This window comes from Hylobates moloch, unplaced genomic scaffold (genome assembly GCF_009828535.3).
Source record: "Hylobates moloch isolate HMO894 unplaced genomic scaffold, HMol_V3 SCAFFOLD_5, whole genome shotgun sequence".
NCBI lineage: Eukaryota > Metazoa > Chordata > Mammalia > Primates > Hylobatidae > Hylobates > Hylobates moloch.
Window position 1 is genome coordinate 84,197,525 of NW_026652280.1, and position 24,986 is coordinate 84,222,510.

At 52.5% G+C, this 24,986-nt stretch overlaps 1 protein-coding gene across 2 annotated transcripts; it reads right to left on the minus strand.

The window, feature by feature from the left end:
* Positions 1-5,635: 5,635 nt before the first annotated feature.
* CDCA5 (cell division cycle associated 5) lies at positions 5,636-24,951 on the minus strand. Of its 2 annotated transcripts, XM_058438910.1 has the most exons (11): positions 24,824-24,951; positions 24,520-24,614; positions 24,376-24,441; positions 24,255-24,290; positions 19,577-20,011; positions 7,933-8,046; positions 7,472-7,563; positions 7,107-7,205; positions 6,260-6,326; positions 5,999-6,126; positions 5,636-5,920 (listed from the first exon to the last, which is right to left on the minus strand). In XM_058438910.1, exons 1-11 carry the CDS (start codon positions 24,867-24,869, stop codon positions 5,773-5,775), a joined length of 1,326 nt encoding a protein of 441 aa, XP_058294893.1. In that variant the 5' UTR covers positions 24,870-24,951; the 3' UTR covers positions 5,636-5,772. The 2 variants fall into 2 exon arrangements, with proteins under 2 accessions (XP_058294893.1, XP_032009267.1); XM_032153376.2 differs by lacking the exons at positions 5,636-5,920; positions 5,999-6,126; positions 6,260-6,326; ... (1 more) ...; positions 7,472-7,563; positions 7,933-8,046 and adding an exon at positions 17,679-19,412.
* Between the last annotated feature and the right edge of the window lie 35 nt (positions 24,952-24,986).

Here is a 24,986-nt window from a genome sequence, read left to right on the forward strand (position 1 = left end):
TCAGCATGGGAGGACTAGGGGTGGCTGGGAAGGGATGTCATGTGATCAGTGACTTAAGGGAGGTGCAACAGGAAGCCACAGTTCTTGGCAACGTGATTATCGACGCCCAGAATATGACCTTGGATCTTATCAGAAGCCCATCAGTGCAGGGAGCATACTCCTTCCTTATGAGGACACAGGACAGTCACCACCAGGTCGGGAGTGGGACGCCAAGGTCAGCTGATTAGTTGAGGGACTGAGGCAGCAGCCCCATGGTCCTACCCCACCCACTCCTGGAAGGATTTAACCCCCCGATCATGTGAAGTCACAAACAGGACGCCTGGACAAGAGTGTGTGACATCTGAGTGATGACACCTGGGAGTGTGGTTTGTGTTGGAGAGTGTGTAAACAGCTGTGTGTGTGACACCCAAGAGATCCACTCAGGCTGTTGGAATCCACTGGTGTCTACATGGCTGTAGGCACCAGACATTAACTTGGTCAATTTTCTTTCTTCCATCTTTGCTGGGTGGGTGGTATGGCCCCTCCCAGAACATTCTGGATTGTGGGAGTTCCTGGAAATAACTTAAGGTAGTTAGAGCACACGAACACCTTTCATTTTCCTGCCTTATTCTCCCAATGGCTCTGGCTCCAAGGGGTCTTCAATCCTCCAGGACCAGCAATGCACTGCTGCTGGCTCCCTCCCCACTCTCCACCTGCCCCACACACTCGCCTCTGTCCCACCTTCCTTCACCTCCCACGTGTACTCCCTTGCCCAGTTTGAGGCCCTGGAAGCCGTCTCAACCCCCAATCCTCTCTGCTTTGGTCACATCCACTGGGAAAACCCCATTCTGGTTACATCTGACTCAATCTCTGCTTCTTCTGTGCCTGCACCCTTGCCTCTGGATGTGCCTGCAGAGTCATGTGGCCTCCAGGACGCCATGTTGTGAGGACACTCAAGCAGCTCTGTGGACAGGCCTCATGGTGAGGCGCTAAAGCCTCCTGCCAACACTCAGCACTAACTTGCCAGCCCTGTGAATAAGCCAACTTGGAAATGGGTCCTCCAGCACCAGCCAAGCCGTCAGAATACGGCAGCCCCTGCTGGAATCTTTTTTTTTTTTTTCTTTTTCTTTTCTTTTTTTTTTTTTTTTTTTTTTTGAGACGGAGTCTTGCTCTGTCACCCAGGCTGGAGTGCAGTGGTGCGATCTCGGCTCACTGCAAGCTCTGCTTCCTGGGTTCATGCCATTCTCCTGCCTCAACCTCTCCCTAGTAGCTGGGACTACAGGCGCCCGCCACCACGCCCGGCTAATTTTTTGTATTTTTAGTAGAGACGGGGTTTCACTGTGGTCTTGATCTCCTGACCTCGTGATCCTCCCGCCTCAGCCTCCCAAAGTGCTGGGATTACAAGCATAAGCCACTGCGCCCGGCCTGCTGGAATCTTGACAGCAGCCTCACGAGAGTCCCTCAGCCAGTACCACCCAACCAAGCCACTTTCAAATTCTTAACCTGTGGACACTGTGAGATAATACATGTTTATGGTTTTGGGCTACTAGGTTTTAGAGTGATTTGTAACACAGCAAAATAGAGAACCAATACAAATGACCAAATATAGACCAGAAACCCACAAGTATATGTCTCCAATCTAACCTATCCCGTTAACTCTTGTATTTCCAGCTGCCTAATTTTTTTTTTTTTTTTTTTTTTTTTTTGAGACAGAGTTTCGCTTTTGTTGCCCAGGCTGGAGCACAATGGCGCGATCTCGGCTCACCACAACCTCTGCCTCCCAGGTTCAAGTGATTCTCCTGCCTCAGCCTCCTGAGTAGCTGGGATTACAGGCATGTGCCACCATGCCCAGCTAATTTTGGGTTTTTAGTAAAGATGGGGTTTCTCCATGTTGGTCAGGCTGGTCTCGAACTCCCAACCTCAGGTGATCTTCCCGCCTCGGCCTCCCAAAGTGCTGGGATTACAGGCATGAGCCACCATGCCCAGCCTACAGAGGCCTCTTAACTGGCCTCTCTGATTGTATTCTTGTCCCCTCTAGTTTTTTTCTGTACATAGCAGTCAGACTCATCTTTGTGAAACCCAGGTCGGCCATGTCACGACCGTGCTCACAGCCCTCCAAGTCTCCCTTTACACTCAGAGTAACAGTCATGACAGTGGCCATAGAGCCCTTCATGTCTCAGACCTGGTCCCCTCCCTGTCCTCCTCACTCACGGCTCCTGTAGCTCTGGCCTGCTGCTGTCCCCTGAGCCTACCAGGCACACTCCTGACTCAGTGCCTTCGTGTTGGCAGCTCCCGCTCCCTAGAACCCTGCTCCCCAGCTGTCCACAGGGCTCCTTCCCTCAGGTCCTTTGTGTCTTTGCTCAAATGTCATTTCTCAATGAGATCTTCCCTGACCACTCTATCTAAAATTGCATTCCTGGCTGGGTGCAGTGGCTCATACCTATAATCCCAACACTTTGGGAGACTGAGGTAGGAAGATCGCTTGAGTCCGGGAGTTCAAGACCAGCCTGGGCAACATAGTGAGAATCCATGTTTAAAAATACATAAATAAAATAAAATTGCATTCCTCCCCCTCCCTCAGGCTTCCTCTTCCTCTGTGGCTTCATTTTTCTCCATTGCATCTATCCTCATGTTACTTGTTCATTATTTCTTGCCGCCCCTCCCAGAGCGTAAGTTCTACCAGGGCAGGCATCTTTGTTTTATTCACTGCTGAAGCCCCAGAGTCCAGAGCAGTGCTTGGCACCTATGAGGCACTCAACGAGTATTTGTAGATTGGAGGCAAAGCTGACCTACGCCAGCACAGCAACTCAACACTCCTGCTCCAGCTGTCTTCTGTCCAAGGGGTGTTCAGAGCAATAAGAGATGTAAAAGGTGGGCACGAGACCCCTGGGAAGCAGACCCCCTCTGGGCAAGCCCCACCAGATTGCCAAGGCAGCCATGCATAGGACACCTGCGTAACAGGTGCAGGTGCCCTCACAAGATGGGGACGGGATCTAACAGACCTCCAGTGCTGGGTGCTCCCAAAGGATGATGTTGCAGGATGGAGGAAGGCCCTGCCAGGCTGCAGGGTCTGGCCACCCCCTTGGGCAGGAATACCAGGCCCTTTAGTGGGGAAGGGAGCCTGCTGAGAGCACTAGTACTCAGAGCTGCTCCCACTGGGCCTGCAAAGCCAGTTTGGGGGCCGGGGTAGATCCGCTGGAGATCAGATAACAGTCGCCAACACATGGAATGCACCAAGTCCACACTAAATCATTCATCCTCCGAGGTGGACACAGTGGAACTCCATGTTACAGATGAAGACGTGTGTCCAGGCACTCAGTCAAGTTCACACCAAACAGCAAGGGGTGGAGCTGAGAGTAGAATGCAGCACCTGCACATTCACAAAGCTATCCCACGTGACGTCACTAGGCAGGAGAGAGGCATCCCATTCTGCCCCTCATTAGATAAATGGTGCCAGCCAGACAGAGGAGGCTGATTTGCTAACCCAAGCCCAGTGCCTTGATGACAGAGGCCCAGGAGATGTGGGCACAGCTTGTGACTCACATGGTAGCCTCCTTTGACTGGGAGAAATGTGTGTGAATGAAAGGACCCGGTAACACCCTGGGGCCCACACAGCTTTGCTGTGGGACCTTCCTTGACAGGAACCTCTGGGCTGGGCTGGGACTGCTTGGATGCAGTGTCAACAGGAGTGGCTACAGGGACTGACCTCAGGACAGCCAGTGCAGGGGCCCTGAGCTGCAGAACCACGGCCAGGATGCATTAGAATCTATAAGCACTTCTGTGGTTTGGAGCTGGTTGGGGAGGGGACTCTGTTAATAGACTCCATTTCCTGCAGCCAAGCAGTATTCATGTAACCTTATTCGAGCGCTGTCCCAGGCTGAGACATAGTTAAATAAAAGCATAATTAGTCTCTCTCTGGGTCCTTTTAAAGGAAACATCAAATGGGACCATGCTGATGACTGCATCTTATTGACAGAAGTCCTTAAATGGGTAATTGATTTAGCTGTTGATCCAACTATCATCAACCTCAGTACCCTATGATTCCCTCTGGGAAAATGGCGGGACAGCTATTTGCACAGCAGGGCCCCTGGTCAAGGACAGGTCAGGAAGTAGGTGTTTGGGGAGGTCTGGGATCCCTACAGCCATCAGGTGAGGAGGGTGGAGTCTCAGAAGGGGTGGGCTGCTAAGTCAGAGATGTTAGTCCAGGAACGGTGGCTAATGCCTGTAATCCCAGCACATTGGCAGGCTGAGGCGGGAGGATTCTTTGAGCCCAGGAGTTTGAGACCAGCCTGAGTAATATAGCAAGATCCTGTCTGTATTTATAAAAATAAAATTTAAAAATATGAAGAAAAGAGAGGTTAGCTCAGCTCAATTCGGCCTGAAGCTGGGGCAGAATCAAACCATCACTAATCAAGCACTTCATCAGTTACTCTGCCCAGGCCTGATCCCTAGGAGCCTGGTGTAAGTCAAACCAGGCCTGGGGAGGAGCCACAAACCTGAATTTCCATCCTCTTGGCTGTTGTCTCCCTACAGTGAACATAAGGCAAAATGATCATCCCCAGCCCGTTCCGTGTCACACGAGGATTAACGAAGGAATTCTGCTTGGTGGATCTTTTACCATCAATTAGGCCTGGATGCTGTAAAGTTAGAGGTTACTTTACAGAAAACTGATTAAGATGCAAATGATTTCTGCCCAGTGAATAATACAAGCCTCAGGGTTATGGGAGTTTTTATTTTATTTTACATTTTAAAATTTCTTTTTTTTTTTTTTTTGAGACAGTGTCTCCCTCTGTCATCCAGGCTGGAGTGCAGTGGTGCCACCTTGGTGCACTGAAACCTCAGCCTCCCAGATTCAAGTGATTCTTGTGCCTCAGCCTCCCAAGTAGCTGGGATTACAGGCACGCGCCACCACATCTGGCTACTTTTTGTATTTTTAGTAGAGACCGGGTTTTTCCATGTTGGCCACACTGGTCTCAAACTCCTGACCTCAGGTGATCTGCCCACCTCGGGCTCCCAAAGTGCTAGGATTACAGGTGTGAGCCACTGTGCCCAGCCTGGGTTATGGGATTTTAAAAATAAATGCCCTTTAGAATATTAACCAATTTTGTATGTAATTTAGCAATCTTCTATCAGGATTCCTTCCTTTCTCCCCCTTGACTATATATGTGTCAGTTTTTTGTATTATTTTTTGCAACCCCATTGGTGGAGGGGGGTTGGGGGCTCCCAGGAGGCCCTGGGCCAGAGGGCTCCTGGGTTGGGGGTGAAACTCAAAATCCATATGTATCTCCAGGCCTGAGGGGTGTAGGATGCGGGCCCTTGGGGAGTTGCCACCACCTCTCTCTGCCCCCCAACCCCATGACTTACGAAGGGGAAGGGACTTTTCCAAGGTCACCAGATGGTTAGTGGCTCTTCCCCTATCCCTCCTCCACCCATACCCCCGTATTCTTCTGCACTTTGGAGTTAGAGCAGGTACCCGGATCCTCCGGGGAGGGACTGCGGCCCCTTTCTGGCCCCACCCCAGTGCTTATCTTGGGAACATCGCCCTTGAGCTCTCATCTCCAGGCTGACAACAACCAGGCCTGGAACCTTCTGTGAGGGGTGGGGGGAGGGCAGGGCCATGTCGGGGAGGGGTAGATCCAGAATGGGTGAACTGAGGGAGTCGGGGTGATGTCAGAGGGTGGCTAAGGGGCTGAGCTCAGTGTGGACATGGTGACCTCCTGCTCCCCACATGAGCCCAGGGCCCACAGACACTTGGTGGAGCTGAAGCTTAGCTTCCAAGTTTATTTCCGGGATCTAGGGAGGAACTGGCTGATGGAGCGGCCTCCCGAGGAGGTGTCCGACTTCTGGCCTGGGGCCCGGCCAGGCCTGACCCTTGTCTCTGTGGTCGTGGGGCAGGTCAGGCAGCATGAAGAGGAGACCTGCCTTCGGGGGGTTTGGGTCACTGCAGGCAGAGAGAGCTCGAGTGAGCAGCGTGGGGCAGCCGCCTCTTCCCTCCCCGCCGCCATGGCTGCCCACACACCTGAGCAGAGCCACCTCCAGCAGGGCCTGGCTTTCCTCCTGCAGGGCCTTCACTTCATCCTGGATGGCCTGGGCCTCCTCCTGGATGGCCTGGGCTCCCTCCTTCAGGCTCTTATACAACAAGGTGGGCTGGACAAAGGGTTGCAGGGCCCGAGGTGGGCAGCCAGCCGTGCAGGACAACCGGAGGCCCCTCTAGGAGAGCTGGGCTGGGAGGCAGGGAGGAGGCAAGACAAAGAAAGGGGGTCCTGGCTCAGGGTCTTACCAGGTTCTGCAGCTTCTCCCCCAGGGCCAGGTTGTGCACTTGGGTGGTGTTCAGTGACTCCCGAAGCCTAGGGTTGAAAAACAGACCCCTCCCACCTCAGCCCGGCTTTTGTTCCAGGCAGCACTCCCCACCCCCACCCCCCCACCTCCTGCATCAGCCACCTGGTCCTATAGCCACCTGGGACCAGTGTTTCACTAAGAGCCCAGTCTTCCTGTCCCGGCAAAACCACAGGTGGGATGGGAATTGTTCTCCCTGAGTGACTGGTAGCAGGGGACCGAGAGAGAGACTAATTATGCTTTTTGTCTTCCTTTGCAAGAGCAGGGCAGGCTGCTTCTGTGGGTGGGCTAGAAACCCTCTGTGGCTCCTCTTGGAAGGGGTGGGTGGTAGAGGGCTAGCCGCTCCTTTGGGCTGTAGGCAGGGTTGCAACAGGATTCTCTGTGGCTCCAGGCCAGCGACAGGGTCAATGCTGGAACCAGCCCTGCCTAGGCGCTCCAGGTCAGCTGTGTATGAATGGGAGAGCTGATCACTCAGGTCTATGGCCTGGAAGCCTCCGTCATGCCCTGCCCCCACCTCAAGACCTTTGCTGACAGATGGGGCTCTGACCTCAGCATTACCTGAGAGGGGCGAGCGGCCATGGGATTGTGTGGACCCCAGCTCCAGAGCCCGACATCCAGAGAGCAAGCCCCTCTCCCAGACTGAACACTCCTCAAGTTCTTGGACAATTAAAGGTGGGGGTTCCTGAATGCCTGTTCACCAGGCACGTGGGACCTGACCTGAAAGCCAGGCCTGGCCTTGGTTGGGGGAAGCCCTGTCACCCTACCCGCTCCCATCTGCCCGCCCAGCTCACCTCATGCAGTCATTCTGCAACTGCCTGATCTCCTTTGAGATCCGCTGGGGGCCCCAGTCTTCCTGATCGAGGAACTGGTACTCCTGGATCTCCAAATCCCTGGAGCAAGTGGGTAGTGAAGGTCAGGCCAGAGGGTCTAGGGGATGAGGGAGGTGGGTGGGTGGTGTGGGGGTGCCCAGCCAAAGGCCCCGGCTCCAGCAGGCCTCTCTGGGCCTCCTCTCTGCACGGGCCAGGGCTGAGTCCTGGCCCAGCTTTGAATGTTTCCGGGTATGCGGTGGGGAGAAACACCATCCACCTCCCCCAGTTTTGCACGTGCCAGCATGTCCTGCACGTGCTCTCTCTCTCTCTCTCTCATGCAGCCTTACGATTCAGGGTCTTTTGGCTCCGTGGGCTCAGAGGTGTTCAGGAGTGTAAACAGGAACGTGACAGTGGGTTCCAGTTGTTCTGAGGAAGGTGGCTTTGCAGAGAAAGTGCCAAGGTGACTGGAGAGGGTCAAAGCTGGTCGCCCAAGAGCCTGGGTCCTCCCACAGCCCCCATCCTTGCCATCTCCCTGTCTTTCAGGGTCCCCATCGTCTGTATCCCCCACCCTGTAGGGAAAGCCTGGTAGGAGGTGTGAATGGGACCTGTCCAGGAGGCCCCCCAGCGCTAAACTCCCCTGCACCCATTCCTCAGCCCTGAACCCAGGAGCTGGGCCTGGACACCCTGACAGCTGGAGGCTGGGTGTGACGACGGGGGTCCAGGCCTCCATTCAGATACAGGAAGAATTTCTCCAGCTCTCCTGTCTCCTCTGCCCGCTGCCTTGGGAGGCCCTGGGGTTTCCCGTCACCTCCAAGTTCCGCTCCTCGGAAGCCTGAGGGCCCTTGGGTTCCTGCTCCTCAACAGGCCGCACCACTAGCTTGTTGGCCAGCTTGGAGTGGGCTCTTTGTCTGCCCCTAAGAGACTGAGAGAGACAGAAGCCTGCTAGTCACCCACATCTACCATCCCCCCCATGCTCTTTCTAGCCTGGTCTGGTTTTTGGGGGGCAGCTTCCAGCCTGGCAAGTGTCTATCACCAGCTCTGTCCAGCAAGCCAGACCCCCTCAAAGTGAAAGTTGTCAGATTTAGTAAATACAATATAGGCTCCCCAGTGAAATCTGAATTTCAGCTGAAAATGGATACTTTTTCAGTATCTGTCTCACACAATGTTTGGGATATACTTACACTAAAAAACGATTGACTGTTCATTTGAAATTCAAATTTAACTAGGTGTCCTGTATTTTATCTGGCAGTCCTACCAAACTACATGCTAAAAATATTTTGAGGCTGAGTGCAGTGGCTCATGCCTGTAATCCCAGCACTTTCGGAGGCTAAGACGGGAGGATCGCTTGAGCCCAGGAGTTAGAGACCAACCTGGGCAACATAGCAAGACCCCATCTCTGCAAAAAAATTAAAAAATTGGCTGGGCATGGTGGCGTGTGCCTGTAGTCTCAGCTACTTGGGAGGCTGAGCCTGGGAGGTTGAGGCTACACTCAGGTGTGTTTGCATCACTGCACTCCAGCCTGGGCTTCAGAGCGAGACTCTCAAAAAAAAAAAAAATGCTGAAGTTAATAGTATTCTGGCTATTTTTCACCCCGGTAGTTTTCAGAATCTTGTGCATCTACTGGCCAAGTAACCACAGACATGGTCCTTCTATTTTTTTTTTTTTTTTTTTTTTTTTGAGGTGGAGTCTCGCCCTGTCACCTAGGCTGGCGTGTAGTGGCGCCATCTCGGCTCACTGCAAGCTCCACCTCCCGGGTTCATGCCATTCTCCTGCCTCAGCCTCCTGAGTAGCTGGGACTACAGGTGCCCACCACGACGCCGGCTAATTTTTTGTATTTTTAGTAGAGACAGGGTTTCACTGTGTTAGCCAGGATGGTCTCCATGTCCTGACCTCGTGATCCACCCGCCTCGGCCTCCCAAAGTGCTGGGATTACAGGCGTGAGCCACTGTGCCCGGCGACATGGTCCTTCTTCACACTGAGTCCACCTGTGCCTCTAGATCCCCATGGACTTGTGGCAGGGGACTTGTGGCATGGGCTTGTGGCTGTGTTACATTGACCCTCTCCAGCCTAAAATTACACATTTCCTGACCACGTGACATAAACCGACAGCTCTGCAGAGGGCCCCGTAAGCCTGGAAAGTCCCTGAGCTCCAGCGTGGTATGGCTGCTGGAGAATAGGCAGCTCTGTCACCAGGGGAACCTGGCTGCGTATAACAAGATCCAGATCCACAGAACGATGGAGAGTTGTGCCTCTGAGAACCTCACTTTGGAAATGGCTTAAAGAAACAACTCTAAATAAAAGTAATTCACATGGACGACCACAGTAGCTGATTTGCCCCATGAAGAAAAACTGGAAGGGGCCTAAAAGGCCCAAATATAAGAAGTGATAAGGAAACAAAGACTTCTTCACATGGTAGGATACAATTCACTCATGCGCTTGCTTACTGGTCCCTGTAACCATTGCCTGTGGCATAGGCCTTGGGAACATATAGATGGACACAACCTGGTTCTGCCCAGAAGTTCCCGGAGGATGAGGGAGGCCTCAGGTTTGCAGCTGACCACAGTGCGGGGAGATGAGCCACACAGAGGTTTGTACAGAGAGCCCTGGCTGCAAGAGGAGGGAGCCATGCACTCTGCTTTGGAGCTCCAGAAAGACTGCACACAGGATGTGCCGCCGGATCTCAAACAAGGACGCAGGGGAAACCAGAAGAGGGAACGGTGTAAGCAAGAGCCGTGGGGTCCTGCGAAGGGCCTATGACAGGGCCTGGGCTGTAGCCCACAGGGGATGAGGAGGCATGGGGATTTTTGTGTGTCTGTTACGTGGGCTGTTTGGCCATAGTTCAGAGGCTGGGTGGAAGGAATAGACACTGGGGGCAGGATGCCAAGGGCCTTGGATGTGAAGAAGAGAGGCAAGCCACCAACTGCTGCATGTGACAAGTGTCTAAACTGTGTTAATCCTGGAGAAGGTGTGCGTGAGACCCTGTCACACCACAAAAGTGGGTCTTGACGGTGGTATGAGCTGGGTACCAGCGTACCCATGTAGGGTTGCCAAATAAAACACAGAATGCCAGGTTAAATTTGGATCTCAAATAAACGATGAATTTTTTTTGAGACTTTATTATTTACTTTTTTTTTTTTTTTTTTTTTTTTGAGTCGGAGTCTCGCTCTGTCGCCCAGGCTGGAGTGCAGTGGCGCAATCTCGGCTCACTGCAAGCTCCGCCTCCCGGGTTCACGCCATTCTCCTGCCTCAGCCTCTCCGAGTAGCTGGGACTACAGGCGCCCGCCACTACGCCCGGCTAATTTTTTTTTGTATTTTTAGTAGAGACGGGGTTTCACCGTGGTCTCGATCTCCTGACCTCGTGATCCGCCCGCCTCAGCCTCCCAAAGTGCTGGGATTACAAGCGTGAGCCACCGCGCCCGGCGAGACTTTATTATTTACTTTCAAGACAGGGTCTCACTTTGTCGCCCGGGCTGGAGTGCAGTGGCACCCTCATGGCTCACTGCAGCCTCGACTTCCCAGGCTCAGATGATTCTCCCACCTCAGCCTCCTGAGTAGCTACAACTGCAGGCCTGGCACCACACCCAGCTAATTTGTGTATTTTTTGTAGAGACAAGGTTTCACCATGTTGCCCAGACTGGTCTCGAACTCCTGGGCTCAAGCAATCCTCCTGCCTTGGCCTCCCAAAGTGCTGGGATTATAGGCATAAGCCACTGTACCCAGCCAGGTTGAGAATTTCTTCTCCAAAATGCCTATCTAGAAGTGTTTTGGATTTCAGATTTCTTAGGATTTGGGAATATTAGCATTATCTGAAAATCCAGAATCCAAAATGCTACAGTGAATGTCAGGGCAGTGCTCACAGTTTCAGATGTTGGATTTTTTTTTTTTTTTTTTTTTGAGACAGAGTCTCGCTCTGTCGCCCAGGCTGGAGTGCAGTGGTGCAATCTCGGCTCACTGCAAGCTCCGCCTCCCAGGTTCACGCCATTCTCCTGCCTCAGCCTCCAGAGTAGCTGGGACTACAGGTACCCGCCACCACGCCCAGGTAACTTTTTGTATTTTTTAGTAGAGACGGGGTTTCACCGTGTTAGCCAGGATGGTCTCAATCTCCTGACCTCATGATCTGCCTGCCTCGGCCCCCCAAAGTGCTGAGATTACAGGTGTGAGCCACTGCGCCCAGCCAGGATTTTGGATTTTCAACCCACATAGGCATACCCCATATGTGGCATGGAACATACTTGTACTAGAAAACTATCTATTATTTGTCTGATTTGGGAAACGCTTTTTTTTTTTGAGACAGTCTCACTCTGTTGCCCAGGCTGGAGTGTAGTGGCGTGATCTCGGCTCACTGCAACCTCTGCCTTCCGGGTTCAAGCGATTCTCCCGCCTCAGCCTCCTGAGTAGCTAATTTTTGTATTTTTAGTAGAGACGGGGTTTCACCATGTTGGTCAGGCTGGTCTCAAACTCCTGACCTTGTGATCCGCCCGCCTCGGCCTCCCAAAGTGCTGGGATTACAGGCAGGGGCACTCTTACTCTTAAAAAATTGTGTTGTTTATCTAAGATTCAGGCTTAAGTGGGCATCTTGTATTTTTTGCTAAATCTAGCAACTCTAACACTATGGCCACATGTTGGTGCCCATCAGAGGACACTGGGAAGCTCCATGGTTACCAGTTGGTACGTGAGGAGGATGAGCAGATAGACAGACAGACAGGACTGGGGTCCTCTCAGGGTCCCCCCAGCCAAGCACAGACGGATGCTTAATTCAGACTTGGACAGAAGATAGCTCAGGACCCGGATTTCAGTCCTGCTCTGCTGCTTATAGGTGGGGCAGCTGCAGGAACTCGGGCTCAGCTTCCTAGCCTGTGAAATGGGTATTCAACGGCGCAAATATTGATTGAGCCCTAACTTTTTAAAGGCCCTTCCCTGAATGTTGAGAGGGTACAAAAATGAATCTCCTCCTTTGAGGGGTTAATCGCAGGCTGGGTAAAATGCTACTAGCCATCAGTGATGAGGAACTCTGCTGGCTGCTTTGCAGATGACATCAACCTTGAAAACAACCTCCCAACCAACTCCGTTAGAGAGATGGAATTGGCCTCACTTTTCAGAAGAGAAAACCATGGCTCGAGAAGAGTCTCAGATGTGGGTGGACTGATCCCCAAGCAGGTGGCTGTCAGGGAGCCTGCCAACCTGTCAGCCACACTGTGGAGAGGGGAAGGCAGCCTGGTCTAGGCCCACGTGTTGGGAGAACCACCAGGCCTGAGCCAAAGCCTCATCTGAAGGGGTGGTGAGCCACTGGGCTGAGGACCCAGGCGAGGAGGCAGGGGTCCGTAGGCTGTGCGGGGAACTGCCCTGTGGAGAGGGAGGGTGAAGTCCACTCTCCAAGAAATGGGGACAGGTGTGAGCCATGGGGCTGGCTTCAGACCTCACATGCACACTGGTGGGACTAGAATTTGTGCTGTGGGAGGCTCATGACTGAGGCGGGGTGCCAGGCGCCATCACTCCTGACTCCACCTGTGCCCCTCCTACCGGGCATTCAGAGGCTCTCTGAAGCCCCTGTCCCCAGCTCCCACTGGAGGGGCACACCTGCCCAGGCTGGTGGGAAACCACCACATCCACTTACTCCATGATGTGCCTGGACACTGGGGGGACAGAGACAAATAATGACCTTGCCTCCAGCCTGAGCTGGAGTTTACACAGCTACTGTGTAAACGTGTGTGCAGAGCAGACAGAACGGAGCTTGAAGGTGCTGAGATGGAGGTCTATGTGGACTTCTGAGACTTAAAAAGGGAGGGAATGGTCAGTTCTACTTGAAAATTGTTCATTGAGCACTTACCATACACTAAGTGCTTTACTTGTATTATCTCATTCTTTTTTTTTTTTTTTGACGGAGTTTCTCTCTTTCACCCAGGCTGGAGTGAAGTGGCATGATCTTGGCTCACTGCAACCTCCACCCGCCAGGGTTCAAGTGATTCTCCTGCCTCAGCCTCCTGAGTACCTGGGATTACAGGTGCCCGCCACCATGCCCAGCTAATTTTTGCATTTTTAGTAGAGACAGGGTCTCACCATCTTGGCCAGGCTGGTCTTGAACTCCTGACCTCAAGCGATCCAACCACCTCGGCCTCCCAAAGTGCTGGGATTACAAGTGTGAGCCACCGCACCCGGCCGGCTATCTCATTTTTAAACACTGTGGCATAGGTATTATTATTGTCCTCATTTTACTGTTAAGGAAACTGAGGCACAGCAGTCTAATTATTATCATTTGCCTGGGGTCATACAGCTAGAAGCTGGCAGAGCCAGGATTCAAACCCGGTTGGATTGCAGAACCTGTGTTCTTTGCTTTCACCAGGGTGGGGCAGGTGGGGAGGAAAGGCTGAGCAGGGGTGACACGTGAGCCAGACTTAATGATGCGGGGCTCCCCAGGTGACGCAGGAGTGGGGAAAGACACAAAAGGCAGAGAGCAAAGGTTCAGAGGCAGGGACCTCCAAGCAGCTCACGGCCTGCAGTGGGTCTGTGGGCTGAAGCCTGGATACCAGCCTTGAGCCCCACTAAGGTGTCAGGAGCCCCCTAGACCAGCCAGGGTTCTGGGGTGCAAACAGGAAACAATGCTGGCTGATTTGAGCAAAAAGGAGTTTATTGGGAGGATGCTGGGGAGTCACAGAACTCACGGGAAGAAGAGACTTCAAAGGGCAGGCACTGTAGGGCACCGACTGCCAGAATTAGGACAGGGGAGGGCCTGCAGACGGACAAACACGCATTCCCCATACCAGACACTGCTGGACAGGTGGTGCCTTCATCCTCCTCACACCCATCATTCAAGGTGGAGAATCTGATCAGTTTAGGTCCTGGTTGCCGGGATCAGGGAGAGCAAGCATCTGGGATATTCACTCCCACCGAATGGCTGGGGTCCTGCAGACAGCGCATGCCTGGAGGCTGAGACAGTGCTGGGCAGCCAGACACCAGCGACCATCCATTCCACCGCTGCACAGAGCATGGGAAGTCAGCAGAGGTTTCTGTTTTGGCTGGAGTGCAGTGGCACAATATCGGCTCACCGCAACTTCCACCTCCTGGGTTCAAGCCATTCTCCTGCCTCAGCCAACCGAGTAGCTGGGATTACAGGTACCCGCCACCATGCCCAGCTAATTTTTCTATTGTTAGTAGAGATGGGGTTTCACCATGTTGGCCAGGCTGGTCTTGAACTCCTGACCTCAAGTGATCTACCAGCCTTGGCCTCCCAAAATGCTGGGATTACAGGTGTGAGCCACCGTGCCTGGCCCAATTTCCTCCTTTTTAAGGCTGAATAATATTCCACTGTATTGATTGATAGGTCACACTTTATCCATTCAGCTGCTGGTAGACATTTGTGTTGTTTCCAGCTTTTTGGTTATTGTTGAATAATGCTGCTAGGAACATCGGTGTACAAATCTATTCCAGTCCCTGCTTTCAACTTTCTTTGGTCTTATTGCACTCAGCTATGAAATTGTATTAAAAGGTTTTAAAGGCCAGGCATGGTGGCACGTGCCTGTAGTCTCAGCTACTTGCTAGGCAGCTGAGATGGGAGGATGGCTTGAGTCTGGGAAGTGGAGATTGCAGTGAGCCCAGATCACAATATTGCAGTCCAGCCTGGGCGATGGAGCCAGATCCTGTCTCAAAAAAAAAAAAAAAAAAAAAAAAAGACAGGGGTTTTGGCTGGGCGTGGTGGCTCACACCTGTAATCCTAGCACTTTGGGAGGCCGAGGAGGGTGGATCACCTGACGTCGGGAGTGCAAGACCAGCCTGACCAACATGGAGAAACCCCGTCTCTACTAAAAATACAAAATTAGCTGGGAGTGGTGGTGCATACCTGTAATCCCAGCTACTCAGGAGGCTGAGGCAAGAGAATAGCTTGACCTCGGGAGGCGGAGGTTGGCCCAGCACGCCAGCCACGGTGATTCACGCCTATAACCCCAGCACTTTGGGAGGCCGAGTTGGGCAGATCATCTGAGGTCAGGAGTTCAAGACCAGCCTGGCTAACATAATGAAATCCCGTCTCTACTAAAAATAGAAAAATTAGCCGGGCATGGTGGCGGGCACCTGTAATCCTAGCTACTCGGGAGGCTGAGGCAGGAGAATCGCTTGAACCCAGGAGGTGGAGGTTGCAGTGAGCCGAGATTGCACCACTGCACTCTAGCCTGGGCAACAAAAGCGAAACTCCGTCTCAAAAATAAAAATGAAAAAGGAGGGGAGAAACAGGATCATATTGTGTGTTTTAGGAAATGTGTTCTAGCTGCAGTGCAGACAGTGTGGGGACACAGCCGCCCAAGGGAATGACCCACAGGAGGCTAGTGCAATTATCTAGTGGCTGTAGGGTGGGGGGATGTGGAGGGGGATGGGGCTGGCCACATGTGGTGAAGGAAGAAGGAGCTGGTCCTCGGATCCTGGCCAGTGTGACTGTGTCAGCTGGTGGCTCTGCTAATGGCACAGAGAACACATGAGTAGGCAAGCTGCTGGATGAGCAGAGCTTCAGATGACTTCCTGAAAGGCAGTTCTAGATTCTGATTTGTAGCTCAGGACAGTTTTAGGTTGGAGATAAAGATGGACAAGTCTTGAGCAAGGAGGCAGTCCAGAGAGCGAGGCTACCCGGCAAGAACAGGCAGGTGGGAAAGAGGGTCCAGGACTGAGTCCTGGTATCCGGACATTTCAGGAAAAGCCAAGAAAAAGGAGCTGGCAGTGCCATAGCCCCAAAGAGGGTGTCCTGGCAGAGGCCCGAGCTTAGTATGTTGGACATTAGGACATCACTGGTTACCTTTGTCTGAGCTGTTAAAGAGAGTGATGAGGGCATTGGGAATAAATTCAAAGGAAGTAAACAGCAACTTGGAACGTTCCTTCAAGCTTAAAAGGAGGGAGTAATGGTGGTAGCTAATGACAGATGCTGGTCGACTTTTGGTTTTTTGTCTTTTGAGACAGGGTCTTTACTCTGTCGCCCAGACTGGAGTGCAACGGCGTCACCATGGCTCACTGTAGCCCCGACCTCCCAGGCTCAGGTGATCCTCCCACCTCAGCCTCCTGAGTAGCTGGACTACAGATATGTGCCACCATGCCCATTTATTTTTTTTTTTTACATTTTTTGTAGAGTCAAGGTCTCCCTATGTTGCCCAGGCTGGTCTTGAACTCCTGAGCTCAAGTGATCCTCCTGCCTCAGCTTCCCAAAGTGCTAGGATTACAGGTGTCAGCCACTGTGCCCAGCCTGGTTGTCATTTTTTTTTTTTTTTTTTGAGACAGAGTCTCGCTCTGTCACCCAGGCTGGAGTGCAGTGGCGCAATCTCGGCTCACTGCAAGCTCCGCCTCCCGGGTTCACGCCATTCTCCTGCCTCAGCCTCTCCGAGTAGCTGGGACTACAGGCGCCCGCCACCACGCCCGGCTAATTTTTTATATTTTTTAGTAGAGACGGGGTTTCACCATGGTCTCGATCTCCTGACCTCGTGATTCGCCCGCCTCGGCCTCCCAAAGTGCTGGGATTACAAGCGTGAGCCACCGCGCCCGGCGCCTGGTTGTCATTTTTTAACAACAAAGCAAATAAAAGCCATTTAGGACTTGGAAGAAAAAGAGGAGGAAGGTTTCAGAGACAAGATAATTGGAACAAAAACCAAAGTGGAAAGGCTAGCATGGAAGAGGGGACCCATCTCCTCTGGGTGGGGGAAGGAGGTCAAAGTGGATTAAGTCTGTGGAGAACTTAATAGCTTTGATTTGTTTGGATGACTAGGAGGCAAGTACAAGTGTGGAGGATGGGATGGGAGACTGGTCTGTGCCACCTGCCTGTAGGGTCCTAGCCTTACCTAAGGCCAAGTGGGAGAATTTCCAGGCATCAGCATCTTTGATCAGCTCCCCAGGGGTCCCACAGCACCTGCTGCTATACAGCGTCTAGTCTGGACCATGGAGTGAGCAACTCGGGCTCCTTCAAAGGAGCCTGAAAGGGAATGGGGAACGAGGGCTGGACTCGGGAGGGTGTTTGCTTCCCAGGCATCTTCCGTGGGCACTGGGGGAGCTCTTAGCACTCTCACCCCAGACCCAACTTTCTTCCTCCTGGAAGAGGAGCAGATTGGGGACTGGGCAGAAATAAACAAGACACGGGGCAGCACAGGCCAGGCGCAGTGGCTCACGCCTGTAATCCCAGCACTTTGGGAGGCCGAGGAGGGCAGATCACTTGAGGTCAGAGTTCGGGACCAGCCTGGCTAACATGGTGAAACCTCGTCTCTAATAAAAATATAAAAATTAGCCAGGCGTGGTGGTGGGCACCTGTCACCCCAGCTACTTGGGAGGCTGAGGCAGGAGAATCGCTTGAACCTGGCAGGCAGAGGTTGCAGTGAGCTGAGATCACGCCACTGGACTCCAGCCTGGGTGACAGAGCAAGACTCCTACTCAAAGAAAAAAAAAGTCTGTGGGGCAGTGATCTACCATGGGGCGAATGGGGGGAAGCGGGGCTAGGAGCGCCTGGACAAAGGGACAACCCCAGTGATGCAGCCCACCGGAGGCCTGGCCTTACCTTCAGCTCTGCCTTTGACTCAGTAAAAGAAACACAGTCCATGAACAGGCAGAAACTCTTTAATCAGGCTTTTTTTCCAACTCTAAAACAAAATCCCATTTTTTCCTTAAATTTAGTTCCTCAGGAACAGAGAAGTTTGCAATGATGATCTCAACTCCGCATCATCTGGTGACCCCTGATTCTGCAGGACTAAGACATTTCCCAAGAGTTCTGCTGCATCAGCCAGTGAGGACAAGAGTTCTTCAGTGCGGTTCGGCTCAAGGACACCTAGGCTTCCCTGGCAAGGGGGCTTGCTTGCAGGTCTGACAAAGCACAGAGCATTGAGCAGATGGCCTGGGACTCCCAGGACTGGCAGAGGGTTTCATTAGGGCCTGCCGGGCCTGCACCGTTTCATCCAAGTACCCTGACCCAGCACTCATCTTCCCTGGCATTCTCTGTTATCCACCAGCTCCTCTGCACACCTCAGCGTCTACTTCCACGAACTTCTAAACATCAAAAGGTACAACGGCCAGGGGTGCGGCAGGAGGGTTGGGGGCAGGGCAGCCTTCAAATCCACACTATTGAATCCACAGGATTGAAAGAGGAGAAAGATGGAAATTCTCTGGAGATCATGAGATGCATCCAGGCAGTGTTCTCATGTGAGAGGATAGGGAGGCCAAAAACTAAAATTGCTATCAGCCCCCGCCGCTGTCTGGTACGTGAGGAAACTTTCCGAGGACTTTACAAGCATAGTCGCAAAATGCTAGTAGGACTGGGACTCTTCAACTTTTTCTTCTAGGGCCAAGTAGACTCTGTGTAACTTATTTTGTAAGAAATGGGTGTGGGTGACAAGAGGGGCCACCTTCCACCCCTGCAGCAGAGTGGTAAGACTCCAGTGTGGGCCCCGTGCAAGGGACCAGCCCAGAGGCCGTGAGCCACAGAAACGCACAGCACCTGGTGGCCACACCCTGAAATGCACCCTTTGCTCCAAGCAGCCAGCGCCCTATCAACCTGGCATTTACCAAACATCACAACAGCAGACCAGAACTAGAAAACACAGCTTCTGTGTAGTACACACTTATAGTGTGAGACCCAACTAAGGCTTCCCACATCCTTCAAAACTCAGACTCCACAGGCTGAATGTCCAGCTTTTTCCTCCAAGACAGAATTGCCCTCAGCCCATGAATTCTCTCTGGGACTATTTACAGAATTGAAGGGGAAATCCACGGAACAGAAAACCTTTTTACACAGGTGGGTTCAGGAAGAAAGCCACCAACAGAAGGCAACTCAGGAGGGAGAGGCCGAGGCTGGCAGAGCCCCTGGGCCTATTTCCAAGCAGCCACCCTTCCCAAGAAGAACAGAGGTGCCCCTCACCTCAACCCTCAGCCCTTTAACTTCTGGCTGGGCCACTGATTCTCCTCCCCAGTCTGCAGCCCATCTGGAAACTGGCTGTGGTACTTTGGGGAGATAGGAAGGACAGGACAACAAGAGACAGGACACCAGTGAGCGGCTGGGCCAGGCAGCCCCATTTCCTAAAACCAAGATGGCTGCTGCTGCTGCCCAAGCCCTCAAAGCAGACAGGCCTCATGCGCAGCACCAGCACACACACACAGGTAACAAAACCAGGGGAGGGGACCCTAAGTGTCCTCTCCACAGGGAGGGGCTATGTACGGGACAGGAGGGAGAGTCTGGCTAGGTGCACCCCCAACTGCATCTCATTCAACCAGGAGATCAAACTGCTCAGCAGCTTCAAACTCGGCATTCATGGCTGCAGCCCACTCATCCAGCTCCGTTTTCTGAGGGAAGAGAAATGGGGAGCAGGTGAGTGAGAAGGGAAGATGGTGGCTGGAGCATCTCACCACACCCTGCAGGTGCTGCCTATCCCCCAAAAGAGCCAGAGCCCCAGCCCTGCATGTCTCCCGGAGCACATGGCAGAGAAAAACCCCTGCCTCTCACTCACCAAGATCTCTGGCATCTTCTTCTTCTTACGTTTCTGTTTCTCAGGTGGTGGGGAGATTCCAGGGAGAGTCATGTCTGGGGCCCAGGGCTTTGCACAGACCCTGGGGACCTCAGTGAATTTGGAGGACACCACTGGCGAGACTCCGGACAATTCTTCTGCCCCCAGCAGCCCCTCGAAGCCAAAGCAGGACCGGCGGCCTGGGGTGGAGGTAGAGGCAGAGCCCAGGGTCTCCAGCCGGCTGTAGGAACGCCTGACTTTCTTAGACATTTCCAAGTCTCTGGCGTCCAGCTCTCCTTCCTTGGAGCTGGACTCGGCCTCAGGGTTCGGCACAGGAGTGCTGGTGGGGGTGGCAGGGACGCTGTGTGTCTTGAAAAGGTCCTCCTTAGTAAGCTCCCTGCCAGGGGGCTCGTTTTCTTTCTCCAAGAAAAAGGAAATCTGCACCAGGACAGAAGAGAGGATGCCCTCAATACTTAGCTGGACTGCTTACTTTCAGAAAAGCCCGAGAAGATTCAGGGTGGAAGGACCCAAAAGACACACACTTTTTTTTATTTTTTGACATGGAGTCTCGCTCTGTCACCCAGGCTGGAGTGCTCACTGCAAGCTCCGCCTCCTGGATTCACGCCATTCTCCTGCCTCAGCCTTCCGAGTAGCTGGGACTACAGGCGCCCACCACCACGCCCGGCTGATTTTTTATAGTTTTAGTAGAGATGGGGTTTCACCGTGTTAGCCAGGATGGTCTTCGATTTCCTGACCTCGGGATCTGCCCGTCTCGGCCTCCCAAAGTGCTGGAATTACAGGCGTGAGCCACCGCGCCCGGCCCCAGGACACACACTTTTTTTTTTTTTTGAGACAGAGTCTCGCTCTGTCGCCCAGGCTGGAGTGCAGTGGCGCGATCTCGGCTCACTGCAGGCTCCGCCCCCCGGGGTTCAAGCCATTCTCCTGCCTCAGCCTCCAAAGTAGCTGGGACTACAGGTGCCCGCCACCTCGCCTGGCTAATTTTTTGTATTTTTAGTAGAGACGGGGTTTCACCGTGTTAGCCAGGATGGTCTCAATCTTCTGACCTTGTGATCCGCCCATCTCGGCCTCCCAAAGTGCTGGGATCACAGGTGTGAGCCACCGTGCCCAGCCGACACACACTTTTTTTAAGAAAGAGACAAATCAGACCCTGAAAGAGACACGGGGAGAAGAAAACAACCCACCATTGCTTCCGAGGAGTCTGCTTTTGTGACACAAGTGGACTTGCCCCCATCTGCTGGTGCTGTCGCTTGTTTCCAAAATGTGCCCAGCATCCAGCTTCCCCTCTGATCAGCTCAAGCCCTCACTAGGTGTTTTCTAGACCAGCTCAGCAACCTTTTTTATTTTGTTTTGTTTCTGGATATAGGGTCTCAACTCTGTTGCCCAGGCTGGAGTGCAGTGGCACGATCATGGCTCACTGAAGCCTCAGCCTCCAGGGCTCATGCAATCCTCCTACCTCAGCCTCTGAGTAGCCGGGACTACAGGCATGTGCCACTCTGGCTGGCTGATTTTTTTTTTAGTTTCTTTGTAGAGTAGGGGGGGTCTCCCTATGTTGCCCAGGCTGGTCCCAGCGACCTTCTGATTTCTCTCTCCGTTTCCGCCCTTGCCTGCTGTGGTCCATCTGCCACACAGCTGAGGAGGATTGTCCTAAATGTCCACTCAGTCCATAAGTATTTATCGGTCACCTGTCCTGTGCCAGGCACTGGGAATACAGCAGGGAATAAAACAGAGAAAACCCCTGCCCCATTCTAAGAGAAAAACAGATAAGAAAATTCAGTATTATGTCAGCAGTATCAAGCACTACAGGAAAACACAGAACAGGAGTGCTTGGGGCAGGTTAGAACTGCAAAAAGATAAAGGTCAATATATGCCTCACTGAGGTGACATTCAAGCTTCAACTTGAAGGAGGTGTGGGAGTGACTCATGGCCAAGTGTTCTAGGCAGTGGGAACAGAAGGTGCAAAAACCCTGAGGCCACAGCGTACTAGTCAGGGTCAAACAACAAGGAGGCCAGTATGGCTGAAGTGAAGGAAAGACGAAGAAACTGAAGGTGAAGTTCAAGAGATAATGGGTGGCCAGACATGGTGGTTCACGCCTATAATCCCAGCACTTTGGGAGGCTGAGGTGGGTGGATCACCTGAGGTCAGGAGTTTGAGACCAGCCTGGCCAACATAGTGAAACCCCGTCTCTACTGAAAATACAAAAAAAATTAGCCAGGTGTGGTGGCAGGTGCCTGTAAGCCCAGCTACTCGGGAGGCTGAGGCAGGAGAATCAGTTGAACCTGGGAGGCGGAGGTTGCAGTGAGCCGAGATTGCGCCACCGCATCCAGCCTGGGTGACAGTGCGAGACTCCATTTCAAAAAAAACAAAAAACAAAAAACAAAAAAACAGGGAAGCTGAACAAATTGGTGGTCACCGCTGACTACCACTTCCTCATCCTCTATAGCCAAGCAGTCACCCAGGTCCTGGCAACTTTATCCTGCTCGATGTACCATGAATCTCAGTCAATCAACAAGAATGAGTGGCTACTAGGAAAGGCAGAAGTCCCTACCCTCAAGGTGCTTATGTTCTTAGAGGGGAGAGAAAGACATCAAACATGCAAGAAAATACACTATAAGAACTGATAAGGACCAGGCATAGTGGCTCATGCCTGTAATCCCAACACTTTAGGAGGCCAAGATGGGAGGATCACTTGAGCCCAGGAGTTCAAGACCAGCCTGGGCAACATAGTGAACCCTCATCTCTATAAAACAAATTAGAGAAAACATCAAAAAATTAGCCAGGCATGGTGGCATGTGACTGTAGTCCCAGCTACTTGAGAGGCTGAGGAGGGAGGATCTGCAGTGAGCCGAAATCTCGCCACTGCGCTCCAGCCTGCATGGCAGAACAAGACCCTGTCTTTAGAACTGGTAAGGCCTAAGAGAATTACATAGAGAAATGTGACAGCAATAGGGTAAGGGTGGCCAGGGAAGACCTCTCGGGGGTGATTCCCTCTGAACCCAGTACTGTGTATCATCCTGGCTTTAGCTCACGCCCTTGGCTTCATGCTTCGGAATTCCTGGACTTCACGTCATTCCACTGGTCTTAGAGCCCCAGAGTAGCCCTTCTTAAAACCATTCTCCCGGCCAGGCACGGTGGCTCAAGCCTGTAATCCCAGCACTTTGGGAGGCCGAGACGGGCGGATCATGAGGTCAGGAGATAGAGACCATCCTGGCTAACATGGTGAAACCCCGTCTCTACTAAAAATACAAAAAAATTAGCCGGGTGTGGTGGCGGGTGCCTGTAGTCCCAGCTACTTTGGAGGCTGAGGCAGGAGAATGGCGTGAACCCGGGAGGTGGAGCTTGCAGTGAGCCGAGATTGCGCCGCTGCACTCCAGCCTGGGCGACAGAGCGAGACTCCGTCTCAAAAAAAAAAAAAAAAAAACCAAACAAAAAAACAAACAAACAAACAAACAAAAAACAAAAAAAAAAACCGTTCTCCCTACAGCCCCCAGAGGGGTCTTTCTTAAAACACTCAAACTTGACTCAGTCACTCCCTTACCCAGAACTCTCCAAAGGCTGCCCACAGACCCAAGAATGATGCCCAAGCCATGAGTGTGGCTTTTGTGCCTCATCAGGATCTGCTCTGCCTTAGGGTGCTCCCTCGCCTGCTGAGGTCTGCTGCAGACACTAAACAAATTGCTATTCCCTGAACCTTGTGATTTTTCTTTAAATTCCCAATCTCTGCAAACATGGCTTCTTTGGCCTGGAACACCCCCACTTGTCTTTTTTTTTTTTTTTTGAGATGGAGTCTTGCTTTGTCACCCAGGCTGGAGTGCAGGGGCGTGATCTTGGCCCACTGCAACCTCCGCCTCCTGGGTTTAAGCGATTCTCCTGCCTCAGCCTCCTGAGTAGCTGGGACTACAGGCATGTGCCACCATGCCTGGCTAATTTTTGTATTTTTAGTAGACACAGGGTTTCACCATGTTGGCCAGGCTGGTCTTAAACTCTTGACCTCAAGTGATCTGCCCGCCTCAGCCTCCCAAAATGCTAGGATTACAAGCGTGAGCCACTGCACCTGGCCTCTACTTGTCTTTAAAGACTCAGTTTAAATGTTTCTTCTTCCATGAAACATTCCCTGAGCCACATGGTCTGGGTTAGCTACTATCATAGCATCTAGTATTCCTTATCGCAGTCCCAGTACACAGCGTTGCCATCACTTGTCATTGGTCTTTCTCCCCAATTGACTCTAAGCCCTATCAGCTCTTCAAAGGAGTTCACATTTCTCAGTCAGTATGTCTTCAGATTGTCTATTAATGAAACATCCTTTGATAATAACTTCTGCTAAAACTGTAAAAATGTCATACACATGACTTATCTCAGAACACCCATAAATGAAAGCTGAAAGCAAAATGGATTAGAAAGGCAGTACGTGGAGTTAAGACATAGCTCAGCTTTTAAAGGAAGTTCCAGGAAAATGGTAGAAATACACAAGGCATAAAAAGTTAAGTGTGTTAAGTCTTCAGGGAGTAATCAAGACTGGCAATGAATGCAGGTGCCCACTGGCAAACTGTTTTTGCAGTACTGCAAAACAGCTCCCTGGGCAGATGTGAGCAGCCAATGTGTGCTGTCCAGCTCTAGAGTGACCCAGATTCTACTTAATTAAGTAGATGAAAGTGAACTCACCCTAGGGCTCCTGCGAGGTGATTGGACAGCTGGGACCTGCGGGGGACAATACCAATTGATCACATAGCTGGTCCCCAGTTTTGCCCACCTACCCACCCACAACACTCTCCTTAGCCTTTACCTCTACAGCATGGGCCACGATCCTCTTTAAGACGACGGGCTTTCTGATTGCAGCTGCACTGGGTGTCTGGAGAACAGGGATGAACGTGAGCTCAACATTAGGTGAGGGGCCACAAGGGGAGGAAATGAGAAATCTGGGGCTCACCTTCGGCCAGATTTCAGGGAGGATGCTCGGGAGTTCAGAGCCTGATTTCCGCTGGGACCTCCGCAGAGGCTTAGTAGGAGATGGGGCCCTTGGCCCTGGAAAGAGAAAAAAGTTAAGTGGTAGAGGAGGACTCTAGACCTTAAGAGTCCAGAGAACAGGTTCTAGGGACAGCGAGAAGATTCCCAAACAAGCCCTTTTAAGGGTGCCTCGTCCGGCGGCGGCAGTGGGAGGGAAGGGTCATCTTTCACGGGACTGCGTCCCCCAAACGGCTCGACCTCACGTCTCCCGCGCGCCCTCCGCTCACCGGAGCTCTGAGCGGCTCCTCCGGACCGCGTTCGCCTCCCAGACATAACTAGGCTCCGTCTCGAGCTCCTCCAGTCCCGCCGCCCCAGGCGCGCGCCAACCGGGAAGGCCACTCACTGCAAAAAACGTTCGAATTACCCGCCCTGCAGGAAAGGAAGCGGAAG